The sequence below is a fragment of the Elephas maximus genome, chromosome 4 (assembly GCF_024166365.1).
Source record: "Elephas maximus indicus isolate mEleMax1 chromosome 4, mEleMax1 primary haplotype, whole genome shotgun sequence".
In the NCBI taxonomy this organism is placed as follows: Eukaryota; Metazoa; Chordata; class Mammalia; order Proboscidea; family Elephantidae; genus Elephas; species Elephas maximus.
Window position 1 is genome coordinate 188,481,371 of NC_064822.1, and position 17,052 is coordinate 188,498,422.

Consider the following 17,052-nt stretch of genomic DNA (forward strand, 5'->3'; position numbering starts at 1 on the left):
CACCATGCACAAAAACTAACTCCAAGTGGATCAAAGACCTAAACATAAAGACTAAAACGATAAAGATCATGGAAGAAAAAATAAGGACAACGTTAGGAGCCCTAATACAAGGCATAAACAGAATACAAAACATTACCAAAAATGACGAAGAGAAACCAGATAACTGGGAGCTCCTAAAAAGCAAACACCTATGCTCATCTAAAGACTTCACCAAAAGAGTAAAAAGACCACCTACAGACTGGGAAAGAATTTTCAGCTATGACATCTCCGACCAGCGCCTGATCTGGAAAATCTATATGATTCTGTTAAAACTCAACCACAAAAAGACAACCCAATCAAGAAGTGGGCAAAGGATATGAACATGCGCTTCACTAAAGAAGATATTCAGGCAGCTAACAGATACATGAGAAAATGCTCTCGATCATTAGCCATTAGAGAAATGCAAATTAAAACTACGGTGAGATTCCATCTCACTCCAACAAGGCTGGCATTAATCCAAAAAACACAAAATAACAAATGTTGGAGAGGCTGCGGAGAGATTGGAACGCTTATACAGTGCTGGTGGGAATGTAAAATGGTACAACCACTTTGGAAATCTATCTGGCGTTTTCTTAAAAAGTTAGAAATGGAACTACCATACAACCCAGAAATCCCACTCCTCGGAATATACCCTAGAGAAATAAGAGCCTTTACACGAACAGACATATGCACACCCATGTTTATTGCAGCTCTGTTTACAATAGCAAAAAGCTGGAAGCAACCAAGGTGTCCATCAACGGATGAATAGTTGAATAAATTGTGGTATATTCACACAATGGAATACCACGCATCGATAAAGAACAGTGATGAGTCTGTCAAACATTTCATAACATGGAGGAACCTGGAAGGCATTTTGCTGAGTGAAATGAGTCAGATGCAAACGGACAAATATTGTATAAGACCACTATTATAAGATCTTGAGAAATAGTATCAACTGAGAAGAACACATACTTTTGTGGCCACGGGGGAGGGGGAGGGAGGGAGCGTGGGAGAGGGTTATTTACTGATTAGTTAGTAGATAAGAACTACTTTAGGGTAGGGAAGGACAATACTCAATACATGGAAGGTCAGCTCAACTGGACTGGACCAAAAGCAGAGAAGTTTCTGGGATAAACTGAATGCTTCAGAGGTCAGCAGAGCAAGGGCAGGGGTTTGGGGACTATGGCTTAAGGGGACTTCTATGTCAATTGGCAAAATAATGCTATTATGAAAACATTCTGCATCCCACTTTGAAATGTTGCGTCTGGGGTCTTAAATGCTAACAAGTGGCCATCTAAGATGCATCAATTGGTCTCAACCCACCTCGATCAAAGGAGAATGAAGAACACCAAGGTCACACAATAACTATGAGCCCAAGAGACAGAAAGGGCCACATGAACCAGAGACTTACATCATCCTGAGACCAGAAGAACTAGATGGTGCCCGGCCACAACCGATGACTGCCCTGACAGGGAGCACAACAGAGAACCCCTGAGGGAGCAGGAGATCAGTGGGATGCAGACCCCAAATTCTCATAAAAAGACCATACTTAAATTTTTTTTTTTAATGGTCTGACTGAGACTAGAGGAATCCCGGCAGTCATGGTCCCCAGACCTTCTGTTGACCGAGGACAGGAACCATCCCCGAAGACAACTCATCAGACATGGAAGGGACTGGACAATGGGTTGGAGAGAGATGCTGACGAAGAGTGAGCTACTTGTATCAGGTGGACACTTGAGACTGTGGTGGCATCTCCTGTCTTGAGGGAAGATAGGAGGGTAGAGAGGGTTAGAAACTGGCAAAATTGTCATGAAAGGAGAGACTGGAAGGAGGGAGTGGGCTGACTCATTAGGGGGAGAGTAAATGGGAGTAAGGAGTAAGGTATATATAAGTTTATATGTGACAGACTTACTTGATTTGTAAACATTCACTTAAAGCTCAATAAAAATTATTAAAAAAAATTTTTTTTGATGTAAAAGAGCTGTCCTTGGAAACCCAGGGTCTTTCATAGATATCGCAAGCAGCACAGGCTAAGGTGGTTTGGTTTTAACGCTGGTGGGAGAGACTTCTTCTTACACAGAGCGGGCCGTTTCTATTTTTCAGCAGTGCGTGAAGCCATTAAAGACAGAGGTGGATACATGAGCAAGATCTGCAGCTTTATGCCCATAAGGATAATATCCTACCTGATGCTGCCCTGTACCCTGCCCGTGGAGACTGCTGTCACTGTGCTTCGGAGGTGAGGCCTTACGTCGCTTGGTCTCTTCCTCATGGGCCTGGGGTGAGATTCAGTGAGAGGATACCTGGGAGGCCCTCCGCCCAGGGCCCGGCTGCATGGACAGCAGACAGACAGGATCCCTGCCCTCCAGAAGTTCTTATCAATACAGAATGCCCCAACAATTGCCCTCCTGTCTTCATGCGTGTACCTGTAACCAGGTGCAAGCTCAGATACTCACCTGGTGACTCTGACAGCTGGCAGTAGCCTCACTCAGTATCTGCTCCAGCCCTCCTTATCACATGGGGAAACTGAGGCCCAGAGAGGTAGGGGTCACAGCTCTGAGGTCATAGAGCCAGGTAGTGGGAGGGCCAGGCCTGGAAGCAGAGCCACAGGTCTGTTCCGTGCTGCCCACCCGGCGTTTTTTTTTTTTTTAAATGGTTTTGTTGTTGTTAGGTGCTGTCGAGTCGGTTCCCACTCGTAGCGATCCTGTGTGTGACAGAATGAGACACTGCCTGGTCCTGCACCATCCTCACAATCATTGTTATGCTTGAGCCCATTGTTGCAGCCACTCTGTCAATCCATCTTGTTGAAGGTCTTCCCCTTTTTGATGACCCTCTATTTTACCAAGTAAGATATCCTTCTCCAGGGACTGGTCCCTCCTGATAACATGCCCAGAGTGTGTGAAACAAGTCTCACCATCCTTACTTCCAAGGAACACCTGGGCAGTATTTCTTCCAAGACAGATTTGTTTGTTCTCCTAGCAGTCCATGGTATACACAGTATTCTTCGCCATCATCATAATTCAAAGGCATCGATTGTTCTTTGGTCTTCCTTACTCACTGTCCAGCTTTTGCATGCATGTGAAGTGGCTGAAAACACCATGACTTGGGTCAGGCACACCTCTAGTCCTCAAAGTGACTCTATAGTTTTGGCTTTTCCAGAATGTTATAGAGTTGGAATGTGGCCTTTTGGACTGGCTTCTTTCACTTAGCAATACGCATTTAAGGTTTCTCCATGTCTTTTTGTGACTTGATAGCTCATTTTATTGCTGAATACTGTTCTGTTGTGTGCCCGCTACCCTTTTAAATCACGTGTGCATAGTGCAGGGTAGCCGTGGTTTATATGATCCGTAGTCAGCAGTCATCTCTTCCGTTTCTTCTTGGCTCGATGTTTCTGTTTGTCTTCGTCTTTCTCTTTCGTGCTACTTGTTCTCCTCAAGCGCCTGGCTGTCCTTGTTTCACACATGGACTCAAAGGGCTGTGGGGCTAGGCTCCTTTGCTGGGGTGAGAATCCGACTGGCTTTGAGCCAGGTCTCTTCTTTCCAGGGAGCTCAGGTGAGAAGGGGTAGGTGTGTCACCTGGCAGAGTTCCCTTTGGTGGGAGTGGTTAGACAGTGGCTGACAGGAAGGAGGTCCCTTTAGGGGTGCCACCTCCCTATTAGAAGCTTTTCCAGCCTCCAGAGTGTTGGTTGGTTCCTCTGGAGGAGAACTATTAGGCTTTGGTGTGGCCAAGCGTCCTTGTTCTGCCTGCTTCATTGACAGCCTCCTCGCCCCCCTTGTCTGTAGTCCAGTAATCCATGAAAATCTCTGCTCAGCAGTCATCCCCTGCCCGACCCACCTCCTTCCTCCTTACTCTTACAGATTTATCACTTCTTGTTAGCTGCCATTGGCTCAACTCCAACTCATGGCGAACCCATGCGAGCAGAGTAGAACTGCTACATAGGGTTTTCAAGGCCCTGACCTTCCGGATGAATCTTGGCTAAAAGCAGAAGATACCAGAAAGATGTGGTGTTGTTAGATGCTGTCTTGCGGGTTCCAACTTATAGTGACCCTATGTACAACAGAATGAAACACTGCCCAGTCCTGCACCATCCTCACAACCGTTGTCATGCTTGAGACCATTGTCGCAGCCACTGTGTCAGTCCATCTTCTTGAGGGTCTTCCTCTTTTTCACTGGCCCTCCGCTTTACCAAGCGTGATGTAGAAAGATGTGTACCTGTGTTTTATTGACTACGCAAAGGCATTCAACTGTTTGGATCGTGAAAAATTATGGATAACATTGCAAAGAATGGAAATTGCGGAACACTTAATGGTGCTCATGCCAAACCTGTGTATAGACCAAGAGGCAGTCGTTTGAACTGAACAGGGGTATTATGGATTGAATTGTGTCCTCCCAAAATACGTGTTGTAAATCCTACCCTCCACGCCTGTGGCTATAATCCCATTCGGGGCTGTCTTTGTTATGTTGATGAACAGGGGATTAGTGTAAGGTGTGTCTTGAGTCAATCTCTTTTGAGATATAAAAGATTAAATGCAAGCTAGCAAGCAGAGATGGGGGAAGAGAGATATCAAGCCACACGAAGATCGCCCAGGAACAGAAGCTCAAAGAGACATGGACCTTCCTCCAGAGCCAGCAGAGACAGAAAGCCTTCCCCTAGAGCTGGCACCCTCAATTCAGACTTCTAGCCTCCTGAACTAAGAGAAAATAAATTTCTGTTTGTTAAAGCCACCCCCTTGTGGTATTTCTGTTACAGCAGCACTAGATAACTAAGACAAGTGGTTTAAAGTCAAAGAAGCTGTGCATCAGGGTTGTATCCTTTCCCCATACCTATCTAATCTGTATGCTGAGAAAGCAATCTGAGAAACTGGACTCTATGAAGAAGAACAGGGTATCAGGATTGGGGGAAGACTCATTAACAACCTGCGTTATGCAGATGACACAACCGTGCTTGCTGAAAGTGAAGAGAACTTGAAGCACTTACTGATGAAAATCAAAGACCACAGCCTTCAGTATGGATTACACCTCAACATGAAGAAAAGAAAAATCCTCAGACTGGACCAATAAGCATTATCGTGATAAATGGAGAAAATATTGATGTTGTCAAGGATTTCATTTTACTTGGATCCACAATCAACACCCACGGAAGCAGCAGTCAAGAAATCAAACAATGCAGTACATTGGGCAAATCTGCTGCAAAAGACTTCTTTAAAGTGTTGAAAAGCAAAGATGTCACTTTGAGGACTAAGGTGTGCCTGATCTAAGCCAAGGTGTTTTCAATTGTCTCATATGCATGTGAAAGCTGGACAATGAATAAGGAAGGCTGAAGAAGAATTAATGCCTTTGAATTGTGGTGTTGGTGAAGAATATTGAATATACCATGGACTGCCAGAAGAACAAACAAATCTGTCTTGGAGGAAGGATAGCCTGGATGCTCTTTAGAGACGTGGATGGTGAGACTTCGTCTCACGTACTTTGGACATGTTATCAGGAAGGATCAGTCCCTGGAGAAGATCATCATGCTTGGTAAGGTAGGGAGTCAGCGAAAAAGAGGAAGACCCTCAATGAGATGGACTGACACAGTGGCTGCAGCAATGCGCTCAAGCATAACAACAATTGTGAGGATGGCGCAGGACCAGGTAGTGTTTCCTTCTGTTGGACATGGGGTCGCTATGAGTTTGAACCATCTTGCCGGTACCTAACAACAGCCTTTTGGAAGCAGATGACCAGGCATGTCTTTGACTCACCTCTGGATAGATTTGAACTGCCAAACTTTCAGTTGGTAGTCGAGCGCCTAACCATTTGTACCACTCAGGGGACTCCTCACTTCTTGTAGGGCTGTACTTTGATTTCAGGGTTTTATTCATGCTGGGAGGAGGCATGCCCTCGTCTGCACTCTGGAATCCTGGGCGTTTGTTCACCTCAGCTTCCTCCAGTTCTCCTTTGGTGTTTGTGTTCTCTCTAGTGGGCACGTTAGTCTGGCATAGACTTCTGTTGGTCTTTGAGAGTCCAACCCACCCTCAAAGTCCAGTCCAGTGCTGTTCTCAGTGAGCCTCCCCAACGCCTTGTCTCCCCACACTCCCATCGCCCTGGGTTGAGGTTGGATTCGGCATTTATGGAAGCCTGTGATGTGGGGTCCTTTTTATGGCTGGGAGGCTGGGTGTCTATGGACAGTGGTGGTCAGCCCTTCTCTATGGCCTCCTCTGCTGGGCTCACACACAACCTAGTGGTCTAGTGTCTTGGCCACAAGATATGTTCTGTCAGCTGACATCTTGGGACAGGTGGAACCCAGGGAACCCAAGGCCTTTCCTCCTATTCCCATGTAAATCCCTTGACGTTTCCTGGATCAAAAGCAGCCTCGCTTTCCTGATACCTGCTCCAACCTGGTGAACCTGAGAAACATCACCCTGAGTGAAGTCAGACAGACACGGAAAGGACAAACTGCGTACGGTCCCACAGAGATGGAACATCTAGGATAAGCAAATGCAGAGACCAGAGGAGATTAGTGGCGGGGGGGGGCAGGGAGGGAGGGGGACAGGAGGCCTCGGTGCTAACAGACACTGAGCCCTGTGGTCGTGTAATTTGGGAACAGGTAAGGGTGATGGTGGAGCAACATGATGTCACTCAACTGTGCACGTGACGATTGCTGCAATGTCAAATATCATACGTATCTGTTGTTGGGCACTGCCAAGTGGATTCTGACTCGCAGCGACCCCATGTGACAGAGTAGAACCGCACCATGGGGTTTTCTAGGCTGTGATCTTTACAGGAACAGATCGCAAACCCGCCTTCTGGGAGCTCTCAAATCGGAGTCTGAAGTGATGCTGGCAGCTTACCGGGACGAAGGGGATTGTAGGCTACTTGCTTTGGGTTTTGTTTTTGTTTTGTTCTTTTTGTTTTTTGACTTGTCTTTATGCTGTTATGGAGAACGTTCGCGTGTGTGTGTGTGTGTGTTGTGTCTTTGTGTGTGTCTATATGTTGTATGTCTTTGTTATATGTGTCATCTGTGTGTCCATGTATGTGTTGTGTGTTTTGTGTTGTGTCTATGTGTTGTGTATTTGTGTGTTGTACGTTGTGTCTGTTGTGTTTGTGTGTGTTATGTATTTGTGTGTTATATATGCTGTGTCTGTGTGTGTTGTGTGTCTATGTGTGTATTGTGTCTCTGTGTGTTGTATGTGTTGTCTGTGTGCCTTATGGGGTTATATGTGTTGTGTGTGTCTATATGTTGTGTTGTGTGTCTGTGTGTTGTATGTGTTGTGTCTGTATGTCTATTATGTGTGTTTGTGTGTCTTTGTGTTACATGTGTCTGTGCATCTATCCGTGTGTGTTGTCTGTGCATCTGTGTGCTGATGGTCTTGGCTTCATTCCTGCAGTCTGGCAGTGTGGCCTTCGGATATTTATGACAACCTGCGGTGGCTGTGGTGGGTGACCTCCCGAGTCTGTTTTCGGCTGGTGGAGTGTCTGCTCCCTACTTCCAGGTAAATATTTTGCCTGTGGATGTGTGAGCCAGGTGGGTACCCCTCTCATCTGATCAGACCACATGCAGTATTCCAAAAACATTCTGCTGAGCGCCAGGTAGGTGGCAAAGGTCCTCTCCACTGGTGGAGGGAGGCCCTGTCTAGGGGGCAGCTGAGTGAATCAATGTCACAGGATGTCTGTGAGAATTGTCATTGGGATCCGCACAGGGTGCAGTGGGGCCTGGAGGAGAGGGCTGGGAAGCCTTCCTGGAGGAGGCATCTGTTGGAGCCCAATTCGGATGGCAGAGGAGGAGAGAGCTAGATGATCAAGCAGCTCAGGCAGAGGGGAAAAGGGGCAGGGTGAACTTGGAGGGTCAGAGGGCTTGTGGTTTGAAGGAGCCCTGGGTGCTGCAGCAGAGGAGGGAGCAGGGCGTGGGGGAAAGAGAGGGAGATGAGGGAAGAGGGAGAGGCTGGAACCAGGCAGGGCTTCTCAGAGTGTGTCTGCGCGTGTACATGCATGTGTATGTGTGCGCACACATGTGCACGTGTGTACGCGTATGCGCGTGCGTGCGTGTGGTGCGTGCACGTGTGTATGCGTGCATGTGTATGTGTGCATGTGTGTAGGGGTGCCTGTTAATGCAGACTCCAGGTTCCACCTCGGACTTACTAAACCACAGTCTCTGGGGTGGAACTTGGCAACCTGCACGGTTAACAAACAGCCAGGTGACGCGTCTGCACGCTGAGCTCTGAAACTGTGGATCCAGCACACGAAGGGCCTGTTCCAGCTACAGACTGCCCCTTCTCCTGAAAACCAGTGCCTTGGTTTGCTCTCCTGCTCAGCAGGCTGGGCTCATCTCCACAGGGCTCTGTGAGGCCTCATGAGGGCCCCTCACCCAGCACCTCTCACGTGGGGGCTGTCTAGAGATGGGCCTTGCTGTTGATGCTACTGGCAGACATGGAACGACTAACGTAGACGAGTGTAGGGTCTAACTGTACTGGGCAGGTGACCGCCAGGGCCATGTGAAGGGTGGGTCACAACAGGGTCACCAGCGAGAGGGCTGCTGCAGTGGCCCAGGCGAGATGGAGAAGGGCTGGTCTCACAGGACCGGTGGGACAGGCTCCGGACAGAAGGAGGTGTGAGTACAAGCCCTGGGCCTGCCTGCATTCTGAGGGCTGAGGACAGCAGGCAGGAGAGGAGCCCTGGCGCCTGGTGGATGGTGTGTAGGCCACAGGGGGCACCCTGGCAGCAAGCTGGTACATGTGGAGGAAACCAAAGGGCCATGTTAGGGTCCCTTTGATGGGAGACCATGTGTGGGCCAGTGGGAGGTATCCAGGCGGCAGGGGGATAGCAGGCGTGGAGGCCTGGGATGGTGTCCTCACATGGAGGCTGGAGGAAGCAGGGCCCTGACCATGCACAGTGCTGCACCCAGCACCCAGCAAGCCGGCTGGCAGTGCAGTCCACCCCTGCTGTGGCTGAGGCCCCCTGAGCGGCAAGAACGACCGCTAAGCCAGCTCTCTCCGTATGTTTCAGATCCCTAGCTCCAGCAAGCAGCCCACAAGCTTTCCCTCCCAAACCTGAGCCCGACGGACACTGCTGGCCTTCCCACTCCTCCATGGACCTGCATGACTACCCTATGGACTGTCCTGTAGGGGCCAAAGCCAGGGCCGCCCAGCGCTCCATCCTCAAGTCCAGCCTGACCTTCTTCTCTGGCAACCAAGCACCTTCCGGGGCAGGGGGGGACTCTACCTTCCCTGCTTGTCCAGCAGACAGTAGTCTCTGAGTCATTCCAAGAGACAAGTTCAAGAAATTCTTTCCAAGGTGCTCAACCTTCCAACCTGGGGCAGTTACCTCCTCAGGCCACTGGCTGATCCGCTTATGACATACAGAATTCCGGCCTCTACACTAAAATTACGTTGTTGTTGTTAGCTGCTATCAAGTCAGCCCCTGACTCATGGGGACCCTGTGCATGCACAAAGAAATCAGACCGTTTGTGATCCACAGGTTTTCCCTGGCTGATTTTTGGAACTAGATCACCAGGCCTTTCTTCCTAGTCTGTCTTAGTCTGGAAGCTTCACTGAAACCTGTTCAGCATGACAGCAGCGCCCAAGCCTCCACCGACAGACGGGCGGGGGCTGCACACGAGGTGCAACAGCCCCCAAGAAGCAAAAATACTTGGGAATAAGACTCACTGGAGACATAAAAGACCTATACAAAGAAAACTACAAGACCCTACTGTAAGAAACCAAAGAGACCTACCTAAGTGGAAAAAGAGAACTTGCTCATGGATAGGAAGACTTACCATTGTGAAAGTTCTACCCAAAGCAGTCTGCAGATAGATGCAATCCTGATCCAAATTCCAATGGCATTTTTTAAAGAGATGGAGAAACAAATCACCAACTTCATATGGAACGTAAGAGGCCCCAGATAAGTAAAGCATTACTGAAGAAGAAGAAGGTAGGAGGACTCACACTACCTGATTTTTAGAACCTATTATACTTCCACAGTAGTCAAAACAGCCTGGTACTGGCGCAAAAACAGATACGTAGACCAATGGAACAGAATTGAGAATCCAGACATAAATTCATCCACCTATGAGCAGCTGATATTTGACAAAGGCCCAAAGTCAGTTAAATGGGGAAAAGACAGTCTCTTTAACAAATGGTGCTGGCAGAACTAGATATCCATCTGCAAAAAAATGAAACAAGACCCATACCTGACACTATGCACAAAAACTAACTCAAAATGCATCAAAGACCTAAATATAAAATCTAAAACGATAAAGATCATGGAAGAAAAAATAGGGACAATGCTAGGAGCCCTAATACATGGCATAAACACTATATAAAACATTACTAACAATGTACAAACACCAGAAGAGAAACTAGATAACTGGGAGCTCCTAAAAATCAAAAACCTGTGCTCATCCAAAGACTTCACCAAAAGAGTAAAAAGATTACCTACAGACTGGGAAAAAGTTTTTGGTTATAACAAATCCGAACAGCATCTAATCTCTAAAGTCTACAAGATACTGCAAAACCTGAACACCAAAAAAACAAATAACCCAATTAAAAAATGGACAAAGGATATGAACAGACACTTCACTGAAGAAGACATTCAGGTAGCTAACAGATACATGAGGAAATGCTCACGATCATTAGCCATTAGAGAAATGTAAATCAGAACTACATTGAGATTCCATCTCACTCCAACAAGGCTGGCATTAATCCAAAAAACACAAAATAATAACTGTTGGAGAGGCTGTGGGAGACTGGAACACTTATACACTGCTGGTGGGAATGTAAAATGGTACAACCACTTTGGAAATCGATTTGGCGCTTCCTTAAAATGCTAGAAATATAACTACCATAGGATTCAGCAATCCCACTCCTTGGACTATATCCTAGAGAAATAAGAGTCTTTACATGAACAGATACATGAACACCCATGTTCACTGCAGCACTGTTTACAATAGCAAAAAGATGGAAGCACCGAAGGTGCCCATCAATGGATGAATGGATAAACAAATTATGGTATATTCACACAATGGAATACTATGCACCAATAAAGAACAACGATGAATCCATGAGACATTTTATAACATGGATGAATCTGGAAGGCATTATGCTGAGTGAAATCAGTTAGTTGCAAAAGGACAAATATTGTATAAGACCACTGTTATAAGAACTCAAGAAAAGGTTTAAACACAGAAGAAAACATTCTTTGATGGTTACGAGGATGGAGAGGGAGGGAAAGGGGTATTCACTAACTAGACAGTACACAATTATTTTAGGTGAAGGCAAGGACAACACACAATACAGGGCAAGGCAGCACAACTGGACTAAACGAAAAGCTAAGAAGTTTCCTGAATACAACCAAACACTTTGAGAGACAGAGTAGCAGGGGCAGGGGTCTGGGGACCATGGTTTCAGGGGACATCTAGGTCATTGGGCATAACAAAGTTTATTAAGAAAACATTCTGCATCCTACTTTGGTGAGTGGCGTCTGGGGTCTTAAAAGCTAGCAACTGGCCATCTAAGATGCATCAGTTGGTCTCAACCTACCTGGATCAAAGGAGAATGAAGAACACAAAAGACACTAGGAAAATATGAGCCCAAGAGAAAGAAAGAGCCACATAAACCAGAGACTCCATAAGCCTGAGACCAGAAGAACTAGATGGTGCCCGGCTACCACCAATGACTACCCTGACAGGGAACACAACAAAGAATCCCTGATGGAGCAGGAGAGCAGTGGGATGCAGACCTCAAATTCTAGTAAAAAGACCAGACTTAATGGTCTGAGACTAGAGGGACCCCAGAGGTCATGGCCCCAGGACTCTCTGTTAGCCCAAAACTAAAACCATTCTCGAAGTCAACTCTTCAAAGATTAGACTGGACTGTAAGTCCTAAGATGACACTGGTGAGGAGTGTGCTTCTTAGCTCAAGTAGACACATGAGACTATGTGGGCAGTCCCTGTCTGCAGGCGAAATGAGAAGGCAGAGGGGGACCGGACATGGTTGAATGGACACGTGAAATACAGGGTAGAGAGAAGGAGTGTGCTGTCACATTGCAGGGAAAACAACTAGGGTCACATAACAATGTGTGTATAAGTTTTTGTATGAGAAACTGACTTGAATTGTAAACTTTTACGTACAGCACACATACTCTAAAAAAAAAATGTACCTTTTACAACCAGCTAAAATATTTGATAAAGAGTTTTCATAAAAATGTAAGGGAATTTTATCATCCGCTGAATGGTTAAAGAGCTCGGCTGCTAACCGAATGTTGGCAGCTGGAACTCACCAGCTGCTATGCAGAAAGATGTGGCAGTCTGTTCCCATAAAGATTACAGCCTTTGAAACCCTATGGGGCAGTTCCACTCTGTCCTGTAGGGCTGCTGTGAGTCGAAATCAACTCAACGGCAGTGCGTCTGGTTTTTTGGGTTTTGGTTAAATATGTGTCCTGTGAATCAGTGAAATGTTAATAATGTTAATCAAATAAGCCTTAAAAAAATAGTAAGCAGAGCAGCCATCCTGGCTCCCCAAACTGGAGCCAACTACAACAGAAGCCTCGGCCTTCCTTAAACTTGAAGCCCTGCAAGTTGAACTTGGCTTATATTCCTTAGTATATGTGTATATCTGTATGTGCGTATATATAGAAAAAAGACTGGAAGGATACATACCAAAATATTTACAGTGGCTGTCATGATGTGATAATTCATTGTGCTTATATATGTTTTCCAAATTTCTGTGATCAACACATCTTAATTTTATAAATAGAAAAAAACTTATAACTAAATGGGCACACCAGCCCAGGGGCAAGGATGAGAAGGCAGGAGGGGACAGGAAAGCTGGTAATGGGGAAACCAAGGTCGAGAAGGGGGAGTGTTGACATGTTGTGGGGCTAGCAACCAATGTCACAAAACAATATGTATATTAATTGTTTAATGAGACACTAGTTTGCTCTGTAAGTCTTCACCTAAAGTACATTAGAAAAAATTTAAAAAGCAAAGAAGTCATAATAAATGTTATTTTTAAAGAGCTTTCCCCACCTCTGTGTCTCTTCTGAGGAACCACAGTGTTATGGATTGAATTAAAAATCAGGTTAGTTGCCGCTGAGTCGGTGTCAGCTCATGGCGACCCCATGTGTGCCCGAGCAGAACTGAGCTTCACAGGGTTTTAAATGGCTGACTTTTTGGACATAGATCAGCAGGCCTTTCTCCTGAATCACCTCTGGGTGGACTTGAACCTCCAACCTTTCAGTTAGCAGCCAAGCACATAACCATTTGTACCACCTAGGTACTCTGGATTGAATTGTGTCCCCTCAAAAGATGCTGAAGTCCTAACACCTGTACCTGTGAACATGATCTTGTTTGCAAATAATGTCTTTCAAGACGGTATCAGTTAATAGGAGTGTTATGGATTAAATTGTGTCCCCCCAAAATGTGTCAACTTGCCTAGGACATGATTCCTAGTATTGTGAGGCTGCCCACCATTTTGTGATCTGATGTGATTTTCCTATGTGTTGTAAATCCTACCCCTATGAAACAGGATTAGAGGCAGGTATGTTACTGAGGCAGGACTCAATCTACAGCATTAGCTTGTATCTTGAGTCAACCTCTTTTGAGATATAAAAGAGAAGTGTGCAGAGAGGAGAGGGACCTCGTTACCACCAAGCAAGAAGAGCCAGGAACAGAGCATGTCCTTTGGACCTGGGGTCTCTGCACTGAGAAGCTCCTAGACCAGGGAAAGATTGAGGACAAGGACCTTCCCCCAGAGTTGATAGAGAAAGCCTTCCCCTGGAGCTGGTGCCCTGAATTTGGACTTCTAGCCTCCTAAACTGTGAGAGAATAAATTTCCCTTTGTTAAAGCCATCCACTTGTGCTTCCGTTATGGCAGCACTAGATGGCTAAGACAAGGAGGTCACATGGAGTAGGATGGGTCCTATCCAATCTGAGTGGTATCCTTATAAAAGAGGAGAAGACACAGAGAAGACAAGCCATGTGATGATACATCTCAAGCCAAAGGAAGGAATGCCTGAAGCTAGCAGAAAATGGGAGAAAGGATCCCCTTTTAGAGACTTTTGGAGGGAGTATGGCTCTGCTGACACCCTGGACTCAGATTTCTGGATCCCAGAGCTGTCGAAACAAAAAACCTGATCAACAAATTAAGTAGAGTTAAAAGGCTTCATTGGGCAGGGGAAAAAAACTGTTGGAGGGCAGGGAGAACACCTCCAAAGGAAGGAGACGGTCACATTAAAATTTCTATCAGCTTATATACAGTGCAAAGAATACTGAATATATCATGGACTGGCAGAACGAACAAATCAGTCCTGGAGGAAGTACAGCCAGAATGCTCCTTAGAAACAAGGACGATGAGACTTTGTCTTACATACTTTGGACATGTTATTAGGAGGCACAAGTCCCCGGAGTGGGACATCATGCTTGGTAGAGGGTCAGTGAAAAAGAAGAAGGACCTTCAATGAGATGGATTGACACAGCGGTTACAACAATGGGCTGAAGCATAACAACGATTGTGAAGATGGCACAAGACCAGGCAGTGTTTCCTTACGTTGTACATAGGGTCGCTGTCATGGATGAATTGTGTCCCCCAAAAATGTGTCAACTTGGTTAGGCCATGATTCCCAGTATCGTGTGGTTGTCCTCCATTTTGTGATTGCAACTTTATGTTAAAGAGCATTAGGGTGGGACGTAACACCCTTGCTCAGGTCACATCCCTGATCCAATGTAAGGAGATTTTCCCTGGGATGTCGCCTACACCACCTTTTATCTCTCAAGAGATGAAAGGGAAGTGAGCGGGGCGGGGGGGGGGGACCTCATCCCACCAAGAAAGCAGTGCCGGGACTAAGTGCATCCTTTGGACCCCGGGTTCCTGTGCAGAGAAGCTCCTTGTCCAGAAGATTGATGACAAGGACCTTCCTCCAGTGCTGACAGAGAGAGAAAGCCTTGCCCTGAAGCTGACGCCCTGAATTTGGACTTCTAGCTTACTAGACTGTGAGACAACAAATTTCTCTATGTTGAAACCATCCACTTGTGGTACTTTTGTGCCAGCAGTGCTAAATTACTAAGACAGTCACTACGGGTCGGAACCAACTCAATGGCGCCTAAAAACAACAATATACTGCGTGTTCTGTGAGGGAAATTTAAAATGACTGGTTGTCATTGACTTAATCGGCAGGAGGCGGCTTGGGTTGGTTTATTAGTTTGCGTGTCTGGTTACCTAGAGGCTAGTTATGGCTTATCTAATTATTTAACTGCCTTTATCACGAGTTTTTTGTTTCTGTGAAGGGTTAAGAGTTATGTCTAAATGGGGTGAGGGCTTTTTTTTTTTTTTAAACACAGTAAGTTTCTGTTGTTTTAAGCCCCTCATTTTGGGGTGCTTTGTTGCGGCAGCCCCAAGAGACTGACACAGCTAAGCGCCTTCAGAACAAGCCTCCCTGCAGGCTCGCTGTCTGGCTCCACCATCCGCGCTCAGTGGCAGCCCGGCTCCCACCCACCCAACTGCCCTCCAGGTCACCTGTGGCCTCCCAGCTGCCACAGCACAGGTGGCGTCCCTGTCATCACCTCATGGGGCAGCTGAATCTAGACCCTCCTCCTGGACTCTCTCCTTCCTCTGGGACTCGAGACTCATGGGCTCTTCAGCGTCCAGACCCCTCCCCAGGGCTTGGGTGATGCCGCTGCTCTGCTTGCCTGTGGCTCGTGGGGAGACCTCACTCCTGCCGAGGTGCAACCAGCATCTTCAGGGCAGGCCTCTGGCTCAGGGGAGGGCTGGGCCCACCTGCCTCTGGCAGACCTTCTGCTATGGGAGACCACCCCACTGCATTTGGCTGTTAATAAATAGCTTTCAGCCAGTGTGTAGAGTGCCTTCCAACCCAGAGGGCTCATCTTCCAGCACTATATCTATTATAATCCACAGGGTTTTCATTGGCTAATTCTTGGACGTGGGTCGCCAGGCCTTTCTTCCTAGTCTTAGTCTAGAAGCTCCTCTGAACCTGTCCACCATGTGTGACCCTGCTAGAGAGAGCTAACCCTTGGTGAGCATGCTCTTGGTGCCAGGCACACCTTTACATACATTACCCACTGAATCCGCAAAGCAATCCTCAGAGATCTATGCTGTTAACTCATTGCTGTTAATTCCGACTCATGGTGACCTCCATTTTACAAGAGAGAAAGCTCTGGCCCAGCGAGGTACACACCTTGCCCAAGGCCACACGGCTTGGAAGTGGTAGAATCAAGACTGAAACACGGCAGGTCTGTGCATAAGGCTCACTCTTGGAGCCCTGGTGGCCCAGTGGCTAAGAGCATAGCTGCTAACCAAAAGGCTGGCAGTTCGAATTCACGAGCCACTCCTTGGAAGTCCTATGGGGCCGTGCTACCCTGTCCTAAAACGTTGCTATGAGTCCGAGCTGGCTTGACAGCCACGGGTTTGGTTTGGTCTTGATGTGACACCGCTTGATGGGAGTGAACCTCGTGTTGCTGTTTGACTTGCAAGTGGTTATCCAAGATGGCCCTCAAAGCCGGCAGAGACCCAGCACCTGTCACTTCCCACCGGGAAATCTAAACAGATTTTTAAAATTGCCTGCAGAACTGGCAGTTCTTAGCAATCCCATTCTGTTATTTTGTAGTGGCAAAACCCACTCACAGAGGCTACGACTGGCCTGAGGTCACACAGCCAACTTACAGCCCTGTTCTTCTAGCAGCTCGCAGAGCAGGCTCCTTCCGCCTCAAACCTGAGCCCACCCCCAGGCCTGGCTTTGCACAGCCCGCACACAGTTCTCCTGTCAAGGCAGCCTCCTGTCCTCCCACACCCCCGTATCCCTCCACACGCCTCTGCAATGCCCTTCCTGCCACCTCCTCTCTCTGAGCTGGGAACTCTGCTAAGCACTAGGGATACAGAGCTGAGGCGGGAACCGTGCTGAACGCTACGGATACAGAGCTGAGCCGGGAACCGTGCTGAACACTAGGGATATAGAGCCAAGCCAGGAACTGTGCTGAATGCTAGGAATATAGAGCTGAGCCGGGAACCTTGCTGAATGCTAGGGATATAGAGCTGATCCGGGAACCGTGCT

At 47.2% G+C, this 17,052-nt stretch overlaps 1 protein-coding gene across 1 annotated transcript in view; it reads left to right on the forward strand.

Moving 5' to 3' along the window:
* Positions 1-10,129, forward strand: part of PNPLA3 (patatin like phospholipase domain containing 3) — a 36,472-nt gene extending 26,343 nt beyond the window's left edge. Inside the window, exons 7-9 of the mRNA XM_049884623.1 lie at positions 2,122-2,254; positions 7,383-7,487; positions 8,998-10,129. Of these exons, the coding sequence (XP_049740580.1) occupies positions 2,122-2,254; positions 7,383-7,487; positions 8,998-9,247 (488 nt within the window). The 3' untranslated portion in view covers positions 9,248-10,129. The remainder of the gene's footprint in view (positions 1-2,121; positions 2,255-7,382; positions 7,488-8,997) is intronic.
* The last annotated feature ends 6,923 nt before the right edge of the window (positions 10,130-17,052 follow it).